The 15888-nt window shown below is 41.6% G+C and overlaps 1 protein-coding gene across 2 annotated transcripts in view; it reads right to left on the minus strand.

Moving 5' to 3' along the window:
- The window catches only part of Lrp12 (LDL receptor related protein 12), a 77701-nt gene that overhangs the window by 21423 nt on the left and 40390 nt on the right, over positions 1-15888 (minus strand). Inside the window, exon 2 of one of the 2 annotated variants that reach the window (XM_028879290.2) lies at positions 15434-15490. The exons of the other annotated variant lie outside the window; for it this stretch is intronic. Within the exon in view, the coding sequence (XP_028735123.1) occupies positions 15434-15490 (57 nt within the window). The remainder of the gene's footprint in view (positions 1-15433; positions 15491-15888) is intronic. 2 annotated transcript variants of the gene reach the window in all.

Genomic DNA, 15888 nt, shown 5'->3' on the forward strand with positions numbered 1-15888 from the left:
ATCACAAAACTGAAATACAAGTTAGTAAATTACACTCACTGGCTATTAAATTTCACAAGACAAATAATGAAGGGCATAAAAAAGAATTGATATTTCATGGAAATAATAGCTGTGGAAGGACGTACAATTATTAGCTGAATCTAAGAAGTTGGGGCAGAAAAATATCGCATAAAAAACTTAAATAAAATTTTCTTAAAAAGTTAGTTTACAGTGCCGAGGATGAGACTTTTGGTCCAAGTCAGAAGTTTACAGTTCACAAGACCTTTGAAAATCATCAACATGAAAAGCAAGCTGAGTTTAGCCTAGATCCCATGGCTATAATAACATTAAAACCCAGGGAATATGCATAGTTTTACAGTTTCTAAAGAGTAAGCCCTATTTGTAAAAATCTGTCTAGGAAAAGTGAGCAGCACTAAATTATTCCCTTCAGAATGAACGACAGCATCATGCTCGGAGCAGGTGTCTCCGCTCTCCCAGGCTTACCCTTTGAAGGCTCAGCCTGTGGCACCACTGGGAAGCTGGAGGTCTTTAGGAAGGGAGGAGACACTCTGCCTGCAGGCCATCCCTTCCTGTCCTCATCCTGGCAGTCACGGGGCGAGCAGATTCCTCTACTGTGAAATGCTGTCCTGCCACAGGCCCAACTCAACAGGTCCAAGTGACTATCCAATGAAACCTTAAAACTATGAGCCCAAATAATCGTTTCTACCTGTGAGATGATTAACACAGTCAGAGAAAGCTGACTAAAACAACACTCGAGATTCTACATTTGATGATGAAGAGAATGTACATGCAGGTACCCATGGGTGAGATGCTGGTGGCATGGAGTAAAATAGCCATAAGGAAGCTGAGGAAGTTTTCTAAATTCTTAAAATAATAACAACAAAAGAACAAAACATTCTTTTGAAGAGAAACAAGGAGACAGCAGCTAAGGCTGGAAGAATGAAACATTCTCACAGACAGGAAGAGAGGATGGAGAGTGAATCTGGAGAGCAAACATGGTAAACCTATGGGCACTGAGAACACAGGGCAGACTAGCAAACGCATGGGAATCTGCATGGCATTGGAGAGGCCCTCTGTGAGATGTCATGTGAGGAGGAGGATGGCCCTCTGTGAGATGTCATGTGAGGAGGAGGATGGCCCCCTGTGAGGAGGAAGGATGGTCTGCAACTGGAACTGGGAACACAAAAGCTCCTGGCTGCAAAGAGCGTGTTTCCAAGTGCAGTTCTTCTACCTTCTCACTTTGCCGTACACACTTAGTATCTTCACTTGAGGCTCTGCTGACCAGAGTCCTAAAGTGAGTTTCTGATCATGTGGCACCGTAGCAGAGCTCTGTGCTAAGAGAACTGTCAACACTGAGGACGGACAGTCGGAAGGGAAGGAAAGAGGATGAGCATGAGTTAGACTCCCTACGAAGCACTCCAGAAATCACTCTTGTGTTCTCTCTACAACGTCAGAAGGCAGCTTGGGACTAGAGATGGCTACAGTTGAGAGTTCTTCCTTTTCCTGTAGAGTGCCCAAGTTCAGTTCCTAGTACCCACGGCTCACAGCTGCCTGTGACTCCCGCTCCAGAGGACTGGACACCTCTGGCCATGGGAACCTGCATTCACACACACACACACACACACACACACACACACACACACACACACAAAGGCACCTAATTTAAAACAGAAATCTTTTCAGAAGGCCCTGGGGCTCAAGGCCCTCCCCCACAGACGACCAAACATTTCCTTCAGTGGAGAGGATTACTAGCATTCTAACAGCGTTATTTACTAGTCTAAAATGGGGAAATCTTACTGTAATTTTAAAGGGAAGAATGAGCACAAGCGGGGAAATACAGTCATCTATCATCCCTACAAGGCTCTCATTACTCACACCAATTATTAGAAACCCTGCATCCAGTGTTTATAACTCACATGAATATTCTCCTGCATTAGTGCAGATATGTAAGGATGGATATATCAACAGAATCACTCCTGTTACTCTACGTGGCATTCTTCAAGAATCAAATTATTTCACTTGGACATTAGATCTAATCAAAGTAGGTAATTCCATGATTTCTTGAAGATCACTAATGTTCATGACAAATAATGAGAAAATGTTACATGGTGGTAAAATAAAACACCCAATAAAGTCAGAAGGGGTACAAAATATTGAAGAGGAATTCTGGAAATATAGCAAAATATGCTATGAGGAAAGAGTGAAGCTGAATGGTAAGAAATTAACCATTCCCTAGGAGGCTTCTAAGCACTAGGAATAATTCTGAAATTGCTGGTGAAGCACAAGATAAGATGAACAGGGACGACCCAACCTTTCATATAGCTTTTAAAACCATGAGCGTATTTTTTTTTTTTTCCCTGCAAGGGCATAAAAACTCTTGTTATGGTGCCTACATTTTCTAATTTATACACTAGAGAATTAAATGCTGAGCAAGTGATTATTCCTATTTCCTGAATGGGGGAAAACTATTAATTTCTGAAGCTTATGGTGACTCTTGTGGGAAGCCTAGAAGAGACGAGGCAGGAAACAGTACTTGGCAAACAAACTGGCGTAGAGTTTATGATTTTCCAAACCATCTCGATCAGCTATGACACACTGTAGGCTCATATCTAAGTCACTGTAACCTTTTTGGAGAGTAATAAACAAAATGCATCTAACAGTCAGTGTGATGAAGTGAGACGTTGTAGCACGTATCCTAATTGGTCTTAATAATAAAACCCCGAGCCAGATACTGGGGTAAATGCTGAAAGATCAGAGAGACAAGACATAGTCACCTCTTACCTCATCAACTCCTCAGCCTGAAAGGGGCCAAGTTCCTGTCTCTGCCCTCCTTAAACATCCCCACCCAGCCATATCACTTCCAGCTTCCTCCTCCCAAGTGCTGGGATTAAAGGTGTGTGCTACCACGGCCTGGCCTCTATGGTCAACTAGTGGCTAGCTCAGCACTCTGATCTCTAGGCAAGCTTTATTTGTTAATGCACAAAGTATCACCACAAGAAATGAATAAAAACTATCATCTCTACCAGGCAGGACACAGGAAAACTTCCAGCTACAATCTCTTTTGTTCTGGATATCATATTTCTGTTCATGCGACTGAAGATCAAAAGCTCCCTTATTTATCCTGGGCTCTGTTAGCAAGCTGATAAAGTCCAAGTCATCCACCTGCTGCTGGTTTGGTGCAAGAATAACCAAGTACTAGAGACAGTCAACTTACAAAGAACAACAGATTCTTTTGGCTCACAGTTTTGGAAGTTTGGTCACAAGACTGGCTTCACTACTCTAGATTTTTGCTGAGATAACATGGTAGAAACTTGTGATGCCTTGTGATAAGCCAGAGAACAAGATAAGAAGGGACCAGGGCCCTCCAATCACCATGGAGGACAGATTGCGGCTGTGGATCACAAGGCCTCACTGCCTGCAGCTCCCCAGTGCTCCATCACCTCCCAAGAGCGCTGTCTTGGGGCCTATAAGCCTTTAAGACATGAACTTTTTTGGTTTTTTAATACATTTATTTATTTATTTTACATCCTGGTTGTAGGTTCCCCTCTCTCCTCTCTCCCAGTCCCTCCCCCACCCCCTTTGTTCCCACCCCCTAATCCACTTCTCCATTTCTGTTTAGGAAAGGGCATGTCTCCCATGAGTATCAACAAAACATGGTATATTGAGTTGCATTAAGACTAAGCACCTCCCCATGTATTAAGGCTAAGCAAGGCGACCCAGTATGGGGAGTAGGGTCCCAAAAGCCAGTAAAAGAGTTCTCACTGTTAAGAGTCCCACAAGAGGCCCAAGCTACACAACTATAATATATAATGCATGGACCTTTTGGAAATGTCCAAACTAAAGTACCCACTAAGCACTGGCTTTGTACAGTAGCTACATAGAAGATTTAACAAAATTACAGATAACTAATATGCAGCATGCTTTGAAAAATTATTCTCAAAGTATCAGAGTAGGAAAGAAAATATTACATATGTAAACATGTTTGTCTTATAGCTTCAAGGGGTCTTGCCCACTCAGTGCACTGGACCTGTTCATCTGAATGTACTCCACTTCCATCTTCCAGCATCACACACTCCCACAACACAACATGCTTCCACTATAGTCTAGTTACTCATCCAGTTGTTCTCGTGCTGAGTTTTAACCACTGTTCAATATGTTAAAGTAACATGAAAACACATTATAATCTTATTAAAGTAGATATTTAATAGATAGCTGACAACATATAAAACATGATTACATAACATCAGAATAAAATACATTATCGTATAGTAAAATATTAACAAGATGAAGTTATACAGCATATGATATAAAAATAACAGCATCTCCATTATCTCCCTAAAGCTCACAGGTGCTCTAGTATGGCATCTGTATTAATGTGTGTTGCTTTCCTCAAAATCGAGTATCTTGCATCCCCACTCACTGTCTTTGTCTGAAGGAGTTTCCTGGGTCCTTAATAAGTTCCATTTTATATTCTCTAATCTTAAAAATCTTAGTGGATTCATTATCAATTAGAACATAGTAACGTCTCACATCTTATTTGAAACATAGGTACAAGGTATCGGTCAAGTGAAAAGGTGAAATCCTTTTTGGTTGCTTCAGCAAAAATCAAGGTATTTGACTGAAAATGGTGATATATTATTAAAACCCCACAAAAAGGTACAAGACTACTGTTCATTCATGTAACTTTCTATATCAAAATTAACTATATAGCACTATCAAATAATTGCCCTTTAAGTTTTATTTCCTTTTAGATTCCTTACTTACAAGCTCTTAAGAATTCTAGGATTAATATTTCATCAAACTAAATGTTCCTCAGTGAAACTGTAAAATACTGTATTATGATATTTAAAATTAAAACAGTGGCTAAAAACATGTCATGTTACCATAACGCTGTGAACCTGACAGATTATTAACTCAGGTGTGAGTCAACTGCAGTTCAGACAGTAGTCAAGTCCACACCCCCGGCCCCTCTTTTTTAAGGCCACAACTAAACCATCAGTTGTAACAGGCTTTGGGATCAGCAGTGTGCTGAACCTCTAAGTGTCAGAAGAGGCAGCTATAAAATGCAAACAAATGAAGGCAACAAAGGAGGATGATTTTGAAAGAATCAATTCTGATAATTAAAAAAATAATGCTTAGCCGGGCGGTGGTGGCGCACGCCTTTAATCCCAGCACTCGGGAGACAGAGGCAGGCGGATCTCTGTGAGTTCGAGGCCAGCCTGGTCTCCAAAGTGAGTTCCAGGAAAGGCGCAAAGCTACACAGAGAAACCCTGTCTCGAAAAACCAAAACAAAACAAAACAAAACAAAACAAAACAAAAACTTAAAAACTCCTCAAGTCCACACTTAGTTAATTTATATTTCAATGAAAAAAAGAAACAGAAAGGAAAGGAACATAATTGCTTCCAGGTTTGGAGGAGAAAAGATTGACTGTAGATATGTGGGAGAGCGTGAGTAGAGGCAGGGACATTTGGGAGAGTCCAGAGTGGACATGACCCTGAGCCATGTAGGGAGAGGGGGAAAAGGTGCAGCAGCCAGAAGGCCCAAAGAGTAGGTGAAAAGGGCAGGGAACCAAAATGGTTGGAACATAGAGGGTAAGGTGGCTGGGGGAAGGGCAGCCCAGACTCTGGGCTGGAGAAGTTTAGGGTGTAGGGGGGCTATGCCAGCCAGGAGGGCCCTGTAACAGGGAGAGACGAGGGAAGCTGGGAGGAGCTGGAGGCCAGGGTCTGCTTTGATATGTTCAATAGTCACTTTAGCCATTTGCTCCAGGTTTGAAACCTAACAATACTAACAAGGATTAAAGAACTTGGGAAGCAATGTTCTTTTCTTAGCTCTCTTATGTTTGCTCCACCTGATAAAAGATTTCATATCAAATGTAGAAAAGACTCCAGATAAGCTAACCATTTAGAGCATTCGATTATTTATATTAAAAGGTAGGAACATAGAGCTGTCTCATTGTTGAATTGAGTATGACATGTCGGTCCTAACATTAAAATAAAACAAAATAAACAAAAAACCCTTTCAGCTGTAAAAGGATTAAGCTCTCAAATTTGTTCTAATTAACAATCAGAATTAAAAAAAAAAACAAGCACAGTTTTTGTCTAATTTATCAAGAGAAGTCAATCTTACTTTTTGTTTACAACATTGCATTGCTAGGCCATGAATCAAAAGGAAGAGCAATTAATTTCTTTTCTTTTTTTTAAAAACAAGAGAAGAGAAAGTAAAGGCTAGGACTTGATAGAAATACCACAAGGAAAAATATTAAGCAAGAAATGATGATCATACCTCATATAAGTGCTCACGTATGCTGCAAACAGCTGTGTCCAGTGGTACAATCCCTTTGGTACAATAATTCTACTAGAATTTTATACTATGAGCACAGTCTTAGAAATAAAAACATGTACACATAAAAAGATATTACTAATAATACACCTATCCTTTGCAGCGTGATCCACACTAGGGGGAAATCACTGGACAAAGCTAGTGATATGCTCCACAACATTAATTGTAAGTCCTGCATGATGGGAACTTTATGCATTAAAGTAATGAACATAAACATGAGTAAAAATAACAAGTAGTCTATAAAAATTTAAATGGAAAGGGCAGGAGCTAAGATTAGTTATAATTCAAGAGAAAATACAATTTTTAAGATATGCACAGAAAAGGTACAAGTGAAATAAATCAAATATTACATATACTGTGACAATGCATCATGACAAAAGTATCTCTTACATTTTTTAAGAGACTGGAACTTTTGCTGGACTTCACAGCTAGAGTTAACAATACATCTTGAGGTCACTTAAGGCATGACTGCTAGCATGTGTACTCAGCCTGCTTGTTTAAATTGCTTTTAAGAGAATAATGCAGCAATCAACCTTGCTTGCCTTAGAGTTCCCATGTAATCAGCTTTAACAGCAAACGCATAGCTGCAATCTTCAATGATGTACTCTTCCATGCCCCAGCCCGGAGCAATGCATGTCTGTCATTGCTGAATGCAGCAAACACAAAGGTTGAAAGTGATCATCTAAGAGAGAGTATCCACCATAAATGCTGAAGGCACCATTTGGATACTGGTTAATAAACAATGATTTTGCTATCTGGATCAGTTAAAGTAAGTGACTTAGTCCCTTGTAATGCTATTAAAGATTTCTGTAAAGTATTCCTCATTCCTTCCCCATGTGACTCATGGATTCTTCCCCAGCTCTCTGTGCTGTTTAATAAATACCAAGGGGGCCATTTGTTAGGGACAGACAAAGTGACACAAGAGATAGACACAGGAACAGACACAGGAACACAGTCACAAGATTCACAAGCCTTCAGGCAGGCACAGATTCAGACTCATATAGCAGACAGAGAACACAGAGAACATAAAGCCGAGAATTAAAATTTGGACTTGTTCTTGGTTCAATGACCCCAAGGGGAAGTGCTTTTATTTCTCTCCCTAATGCAATATACTAGGAGGCTAAGCATAATAGGTGATTTTCCTCTCTTTTTTTAAACATTTAATTAATTTATATTTTATGTATGAGTGCTCTGCATGTATACATGTATGCTAGAAGAGGGCATTAGATCCTACTACAGATGGTTGTGAGCCACCATGTGATTCCTGGGAATTGAACTCAGGATCTCTGGAAGATTAGCCAGTCCTCTTAACCCGAGCCATCTCTCCAGCCCACAGGTGATTTTTCTTTATCTTTAAAAAAAAAAAAAAAGCCAAAATATAGCTTCTTTACTCCATAGAATGGAACATGTTTTAGGTCAGGTTAACTATAACAAGCCCTTTGTACGTGTTAAATAAATGTATTTAATTTTTAAAAATGTATTTAATTTAAACTAAATCTTACTCTAACTTATGATATTGACCTGATTCAAATAACTAATATTTGATTATTCTTTTCTTACTTTTGATTGCTTCTAAATCAGGTTGGTTTTCAAAAATTCTATTTATTCATTAATTACAGTTTCATTAAACTTTAAAAAAGTGAAAAAGCAAAAAGATAAAGAATGGGTCTAAATTAAAAGAAAAAATATAACAATAAACTATTTAATATATTTTTCATATTCAGTCACTAGACTTTATAAGTTAGTATTTCTTATGCCAATCCGTGGTCATAAAACAAGCAAACGACAACTATCCATCTCTTGTAAGTGTTCTGAGGAAGAAAATGACAGCATGAACAGTCTATTAGAAGCCCAGTGCTGCAAGCATGGGGACCCAAATTACATCAGCAGCCATAAAGCAGCAAGTCCCTCGGGAATGACGTGAGTGGACAGAATAAGCAGCCCTACCATTTTCCCTCTGTAAGCCACGGGAGCCAAGTCATGCACTCTTCCCTAGACATCCTCTCTAGGCCTTCTGCACGTTTGTTCTCTGGCCCAATATGCACTTACTGTGCTAAGACGCCACAGGGGCAGCTTGCACATGCTCCCTTCTTCCAGGAAGTAGGTCGGGTTCTTGAGATCCATTACCTACTCCGAGGGTTCGCCGCCATAAGTGTAACTTGACAAAACCTATCATCACCTGGAGGCAGGCTCTGGACACGCCTGTAGGGATGATCTCGATTACACTGAAGGGAGAAGAGAATCTGAATTGTGGAGGGGTTGTTCCCTGGCCAGAGGACCTCCCACTAAATGGAGCAAGTCAGCTGAGCATGCATTCACCCTTCGGTAGGCTGCCATGGTTTCCCTGCCATGATGGTCTGCACCTTGAACTGTGAGCTAAAATAAACACCTTCTCTCTTAATTCCCTTTTACAGGGTATTTTATAAAGTAATGGAAAAGTACCTAAGGCACTTGCTCCTGCTATTACTGGGCCTGAGGTTCATATCAGTGCTTTAATATATGCAGAATAAAACAAAGTCATTACAGATAAGGTGAATATGCATCCTGATTTGCCTTAGATGGTCCTGATTTTTCCTGTGGTAAAAATATTTTTTAAAAAAATTCATTTTCGCTGGGCGGTGGTGGCGCACGCCTTTAATCCCAGCACTCGGGAGGCAGAGGCAGGCGGAGCTCTGTGAGTTCGAGGCCAGCCTGGGCTACCAAGTGAGCTCCAGGAAAGGCGCAAAACTACGCAGAGAAACCCTGTCTCGAAAAACAAACAAACAAACAAAAAAATTCATTTTCAAAGTGTACTAACTGGACAAAGTATAACCTAATTAAAAATCTTCAGTAGACTTTACAGTGTGGACAGCTAGAGCAGGGGGCTGCAGAACCAGAGTAGAAAGGCTTAAGGTGAGCCGGGCGGTGGTGGCACACGCCTTTAATCCCAGCACTCGGGAGGCAGAGGCAGGCGGATCTCTGTGAGTTCGAGGCCAGCCTGGTCTCCAAAGCAAGTTCCAGGAAAGTCACAAAGCTACACAGAGAAACCCTGTCTGGAAAAAAACAAAAAAAAAAAAGAGAAAGGCTTAAGGTGAAGGCTGAGTGCAGAACACGCAGCATCACAGAAGCCTGAGCTTTGCTTCTTCAAGGGAAGACATTAGAGTCTGCTCAGGTGAGACGTCTCAGTCAGGGACCAGCACCAAAAGACCTAACTCTATTGGATGCAAGGATTTCAGAAACCTTTACAGCACGTATTTTGCTAACCTCCAAATATAAAATCCAGATTGTTCTAAAATCTGAAAGATTTGTTGTTGCTATTATAGATTTGGAGCATTTTAATGCTCTACATAAATTTCAGAATGTCTACATAAACATTCCAGTCCTCAAACACTCCAAACCTGAAACACTTCACACAAGGGGTAACAATGTATGTATAGTTTCCCTCTCTGGACAAAGACTTTGAGAAAACATCCATTTATTCTCTTTAATGTGTAATAGGGATAGGTCTTATATGCTGTCCTTCATAGAAGAATGATTTTTATAAGACTAACCTTCAGAAAAAATACTCTGTATTAATAAGGTTTTGCTATCTTCTGAAATGGAGTATTTTATTGATGTATAAACCCACATAATTAAAATACACATTGTGATGGGATGAAATGTATTATCCTCAAAATTCATTTATTCAAGTCCTAACACCAGTACTTCAGAGTGTCACTGTAATTACAGAGAGACTTTTGATGAGGTAAGTTAAAAGGAGGTCACATGGGTGGGACGTTATGATGTAACTTCAGAAGACATTAGAACAGACTCCAGGGCAGGATGCAGTCAGACGGCATCTAAAAGCCACAGAGAGAACGCGGCGGCAGAACGATTCCTGCCGCATCTTGATGGTGGGCTTTGAGCCTCCAGGCTCCTGAGAAACACACTGTGTTGTTTGGTCTATGGCACTCGGATGCGGCAGCCCTAGCGACAGTAAGCATGTCTACACGTGTCTCAAATTCCAAGTGGGGAAAGGCTTAGAGAGAGAACATATTTCCTCCTTTAAAGTGCGACTTTATGCTGATGTTTCTCAAACAGGAATTTCCTAAGAGCAATGGCAATACTAAGCAAGAGTCCAGCAGCCTAATCTCAAGCAAACAGACAAAAGTAAGTATAATTCAGTCCGGATGCATCGATATTAAATTTACAATTTGCTATTGGATATATCCAAATTTCTGTAGCTTTCACACTCCATATTAATCTGTACAACTCAGCAAACAGTATTAAGTGACTGACATGCTATAAAACCATACACAGTCATGAAAATACACTCAGAGGCCAAAGCTAGCCATACTGCATTGTCACAGAGTGCAAAAAGCACACGAGAATTCAGATTCCAACTGCAGCTAACCTTTTTGAAACTACCACTTGTTGGATTTTTTTTTGTTTTTTTTGTTTTTTTGTTTTTTGAGACAGGGTTTCTCTGTGTAGCTTTGCGCCTTTTCCTGGAACTCACTTGGTAGCCCAGGCTGGCCTCGAACTCACAGAGATACGCCTGCCTCTGCCTCCCAAGTGCTGGGATTAAAGGCGTGCGCCACCACCGCCCGGCACACTTGTTGGATTTTTATAACAAAGGATATTCACAATTGTCTGAAAAAGATTGTTAAAATACTCCTATATGCTTTTAGTTACATATCAATTTGATTATTTTCATGTGTTAAATAAAACATGTTGCAAAAGACTGAATGTAGAAACAGATGTTGAGAACCCAGCTACTTTAAATCCATCAATAAAGGCCTTACAATATTATAAAATGTATGTATAGTTTCATGATACTGTTGACACTTTTTTCTTGAAAAATATATTTTAATTAAACTATGCTATAGATACAATCTTATAATAAACTCATTCTTGTTATTTTAAATTGAATTTATGTTTTGAGACAACTTCTCAGCTTTAATTTCTAATACAGTAAATACTAGTAGTGATCAAACACATAAACTCTTATTGGTCATGGTGCTGTGAACTGGCGATTCCAATTCCAGCCTCACTAAGGCAGGAGGATTGGAGTTTTAGGACAACCTGGCTACACAGTAAGACCCTGTCTCAAAAACAACAACAAAGGGATCGGTGGCAGACACAACAGCCTCCTAAGCTCAGCATTGGAAAGGCGGAGGCAGGGTTAGCCACAGCCAGGTGGAAGCTGGGGTGGGCTACAGAGACCCCGTCTTAACTGCTCCTTCTACCCTCCACCTCAACAGCAGTAGTAATGACCGAGCCAGGTGGAGCTCACTGGCAGGAAGATCACCTGCCTGCCATGCTCGAGGCCTTGGCTCTATCCTTAGAACTGCTAACAAAACAAGATCCCAATTCTTTTTTTTTTTTTTCAAATGTATATATTTTATTGATTTATTTTTACAACCTGACTGCTGTTTCTCCTCCTTCCTCTCCTCCCAGCCCCACCCTCCATCTCCCCTCTGCACCCCCCCCATCCATTTCTATTCAGAAGACTCCAATTCTTCAAAGTTCTTATTACGAACTAAATTCATCCCCCACCCCCTGGCCTTAGAATTCCTATGCTGAAGACCCGCTCCCAATATTTGAGGACAGTATCATTTTTAAATATTTTTTTCACATTTATCATTTTGTGTCTGGGGGTTGGGGGGGCACATAAGCCCAAGAGCCTGTGTGGAATTCAGAGGAAGGACACACGCAGGGTCTGGTTCCTTCCCCACACCATGTGGGGTCTGGGGACTGAACCTGGTGGTAAGGGCACTGACCCACTGAACCATGCCAGTGTCCTGGGGACAGTCTTCAAAGAGTAACAGACTAAACGCAGGTGGCTTCCAGCCCAATGAGACAGGCCAGAAGGCTCACCTCCCACTAAGGGTAGGCTGGGGGTTAACTTTGAAGAAGTTCACACCGGGCAGCTGTCCCAAGCTAGACATGGCAAAGGCCTCCTGAGAACTATTGCTGTTGTCTCCCTGGTTCCTGAGTCCAGCGGGGCTGCGGGTGATACTGCTTTTGCTCCTCAAGGTTTATCTGGATGGCAACCACACTGAATCGGCAGCTCTGCCAGGTTCAAAGACATGGCAGCTGCTTCCTCCATGGTTCTTTATGCTGTTTTGATGACCTTCCCACAGCTCAAGGGAAGTTGGACCCAGCAGATGAGGATGACAGGTGGCCACTTCAGACCAACCACTGACGACTGATCATAGCCTCAAAATTCCAGCAGTTGTCATGGCCACTGCTTTGCTTAACAAGACTCGGCTGTGACAGCTCTGATGACAGACCCTTAAATGACCCTGCCTATAGCTACTTCAGATGACCTTATACACGACCTCTGACCCCCTCCCAGCAGGGCCACCAGGAGCACTTCCCCCATTAATCACAGCGATGCTTATCTGGCTACACAGCAGCATGCGGACTCTGTCCAGAGCCTCCCTGTCCTGTCCCTGTCCCCTGTGCTGCAGCCTTCACTCCGACGCAGACGCCTTCCGTTTTCTCCTCTATCTCTGGTCTTTATCAAGGGAGAGTGCGGGGAGCTGGTTTCACAAAGCCACAGCTCCCACGCCTGCCAGTCTGAGGCACAAGCAGAGGCAGTAGTCCAAGAGTCCAGGGAGCAACAGGGCGGATGCAGAGAGCTAAGACCGCAGAGGAGAGGCCAGACCCAGTCAACTGGAGGAGTCGCTCCAGGACTATCTGTCATCTAGCAGTTTCCTCCCTTGTTATAACATTCTATCCTGTAGGTAAGCTCTTTAAGACAGAAGGTGAACACTCAGAACAGCTTAGGAAGTCCCGGAAACTGACCAGACTTACTAGGCACCCCCTCCTCAAAGTAAATAATAAGGATGGCTGGGGATGCGCTCAGACAAGTAAGAAAGCTTCCAGATGAGCCAGTCTGCAAAGACTGAGAGCAGATCAGCTACATCAAGGAGACATGAACCAGTCCAGCTGCTTGGAAGCAGTCTGCACCAACTGAACCACCTGGAAAGGAAACCCTCCAACCTTTGTGCTGCCTGTAGGCTGTGCAGTGGGCTCCAGGATCCCAGATTTTGTGAGCTGTCACTCATGCTGGGATAGGTCTTGATGATGCAGCTGGTTTTGAGTCATTTTTGCTCCTTTAAGTCACCCCTCACTTATATCCCTGTAAGTAACCCCTATAAAACTCAACAGCTCACCAAGCTGGACTTCGGTGGTTTCTGTACTTTGGTCTGTTGTGGGCTCGCTGTCTGGGATGACTGAGTAGACTGTGTGTGTGTTGCATCTACCCAGGAAAAGTCTGTCACAGAACACTATCAAGGACTTGTAACACTAAGAGCTGAGGGTCCTGACACTAAAGGAGCTGTAGTTTGTGTGTTCACGACTTCCACTGAACGGAGCAGCTGAGAAGTCACTCCGGTACCGTATGAGTGTCCTCATACAGGAAGAGAGACTGTCTTCCTCTAAGCACTCCTGAGGAGTCCGTGAGTCCACAGGGAGATGCTCCAGCCCAGCAGCAGGAGGGCTATCCCAGGAATCCACCCCACTCGCGCCTAACTTTGGACTTCAGCTTCTAGAACTTTGAGGAAACTGCTGTCACTTATCCATCTGCTTAATTTAAATTGCTACTGCAGCCTGAAAGAACCAACGTTTGAAAGGAGTCCTGAGATAATAGTCTCGAAAAACTTCTGAATTAGGCCGGGCGGTGGTGGTGCACGCCTTTAATCCCAGCACTCGGGAGGCAGAGGCAGGCGGATCTCTGAGTTCCAGGCCAGCCTGGTCTACAGAGTGAGTTCCAGGAAAGGCGCAAAGCTACACAGAGAAACCCTGTCTCGAAAAACCAAAAATAAATAAATAAATAAATAAATAAATTCTGAATTAGACAACAAGCCTTTGGTTGCAGAAATAAAAATATTTGTAAACAACGCTATTTTCTATTGTGAATTGGGAATGTAATCACAATTCTCACTTTGTTATTAAAAATGGGGAAGGGAAACAAGATCATCTTTAAACTTGGCTTTTGCTGGGCCAGAGAGACGGCGCGGTGGGTAGAAGCTCTCGGTTCCGCCCTGCAGCCGACGGTGGAAGGGAGCCTACTCCTCCAAGCTGTTCTCTGACCTCCTCACGTGTGCCATACTCACACAGCAGTAAATAAGAGAACATTCCAAACAAGCCCTTGTTTTCAGTTAGGTATTAAAATCAACACACAATGTAAAGCCCATGAAAAAGTGAGAAAACGAACAAGACTCCTGTGATGTCTGGGGACCAGGAGTGTCTGTGCATCTACTGAGCGCACAGACTAACCAGAGTGGATGGGAGTCCCCTCACTTCCTGAATACAAAGTCAGGACACAAAAGCAACAACAAACTTCCAATTTTTCTTTGTGGAAGAAAAAACAAAAAAATTGTAAAATTTATAATATAAACTCAGTAGACTGGTAAATATTGCTGTGTAACTTTTAACTACCTAAATCTTATCAATAATGCAGGGAAATGAATTATTAGTAATTGTTAGTAGTAGGAAACTATTTCCATACATGAAGAAATAAATGGTTTTTTATGTTGGTAACTACAGTTAACAGAGCAAATACAGTACCCAACTGTCATTATCCACAAAGGACAGCTGTGGAACCATGGCCTCTGGTAACAAAGCCGAGCTTGGTGGTTCTCTGACTGACTTCTGAGTTCCACAGACCTAAGGATGCTAATGGATTGTTTTCGTAACAAACTGTGCACTCAAGTAAACAGGGTTTTGTGGAGTACTGCGCTCCAATCTAAAACATCTAACAAGACACTTCATTTCTAAGGCTGTAAATTCTAGAGATAACATTCAAAATTAATTTCATTTCACACAAGTTTGCATAGAGAGAAAATATCTAATTCTACTTAAGTTGACTTTTCTCTTGGTTTAACTTTCACATGAAAATAATTATGCAGTCTGTTTGAAAAAGTATAATCAACCCTCAGGCATGCAACATCACTTTATCTTATGAGAATTTCTCTATGTTCCAGTTCCTTCCCTCCTTATTACATGCTGCGAAAGCAGCAATAATTTTTATAGCCAAATATCACTTCATAAGATACCAGGTGGTTTTCAATATTTACCATATAAGTCATGCATGAAATTTAAACATTACAAAAGGAGACTTACCAGTTGACACTCCGGAAATATGCACATTTTCAGAAAGTTCTGCAAGAGCACCATTTCCTAAAATTAAACATAATAAATAAACTAATTTCCAAGGTAAAACTCGTCAAAAAATTTCACATTCTTAAGACTATACAGAATGACTTTCAATTATCAGAAACTCAATTTTTACTCCAAAAAGGAGTAAGACAAAACATTTGGAAATGACAATCCAGTGCAATATACAGATCTCACAACTCCAGAGAGCTGACTACCCCAGAAGGAATCATCAGCTGTAGACCAGCAGGAAATGAGGACTGTAGAGAAGGTGGTGACTTAAAGACATCCTGTTCAGAGCCAGCCCATCAGCCACTGTCACCGTGGGAGGTCCACACTACTCCACTTCAACCAATGTCTTTCATTCTCTTGTGTATCTTCCAACTGTTTCTCCTGGTTTTAATAGTTTTAAGAGAAGGGAC

This window comes from Peromyscus leucopus, chromosome 20 (assembly GCF_004664715.2).
Source record: "Peromyscus leucopus breed LL Stock chromosome 20, UCI_PerLeu_2.1, whole genome shotgun sequence".
Taxonomy (NCBI): Eukaryota; Metazoa; Chordata; class Mammalia; order Rodentia; family Cricetidae; genus Peromyscus; species Peromyscus leucopus.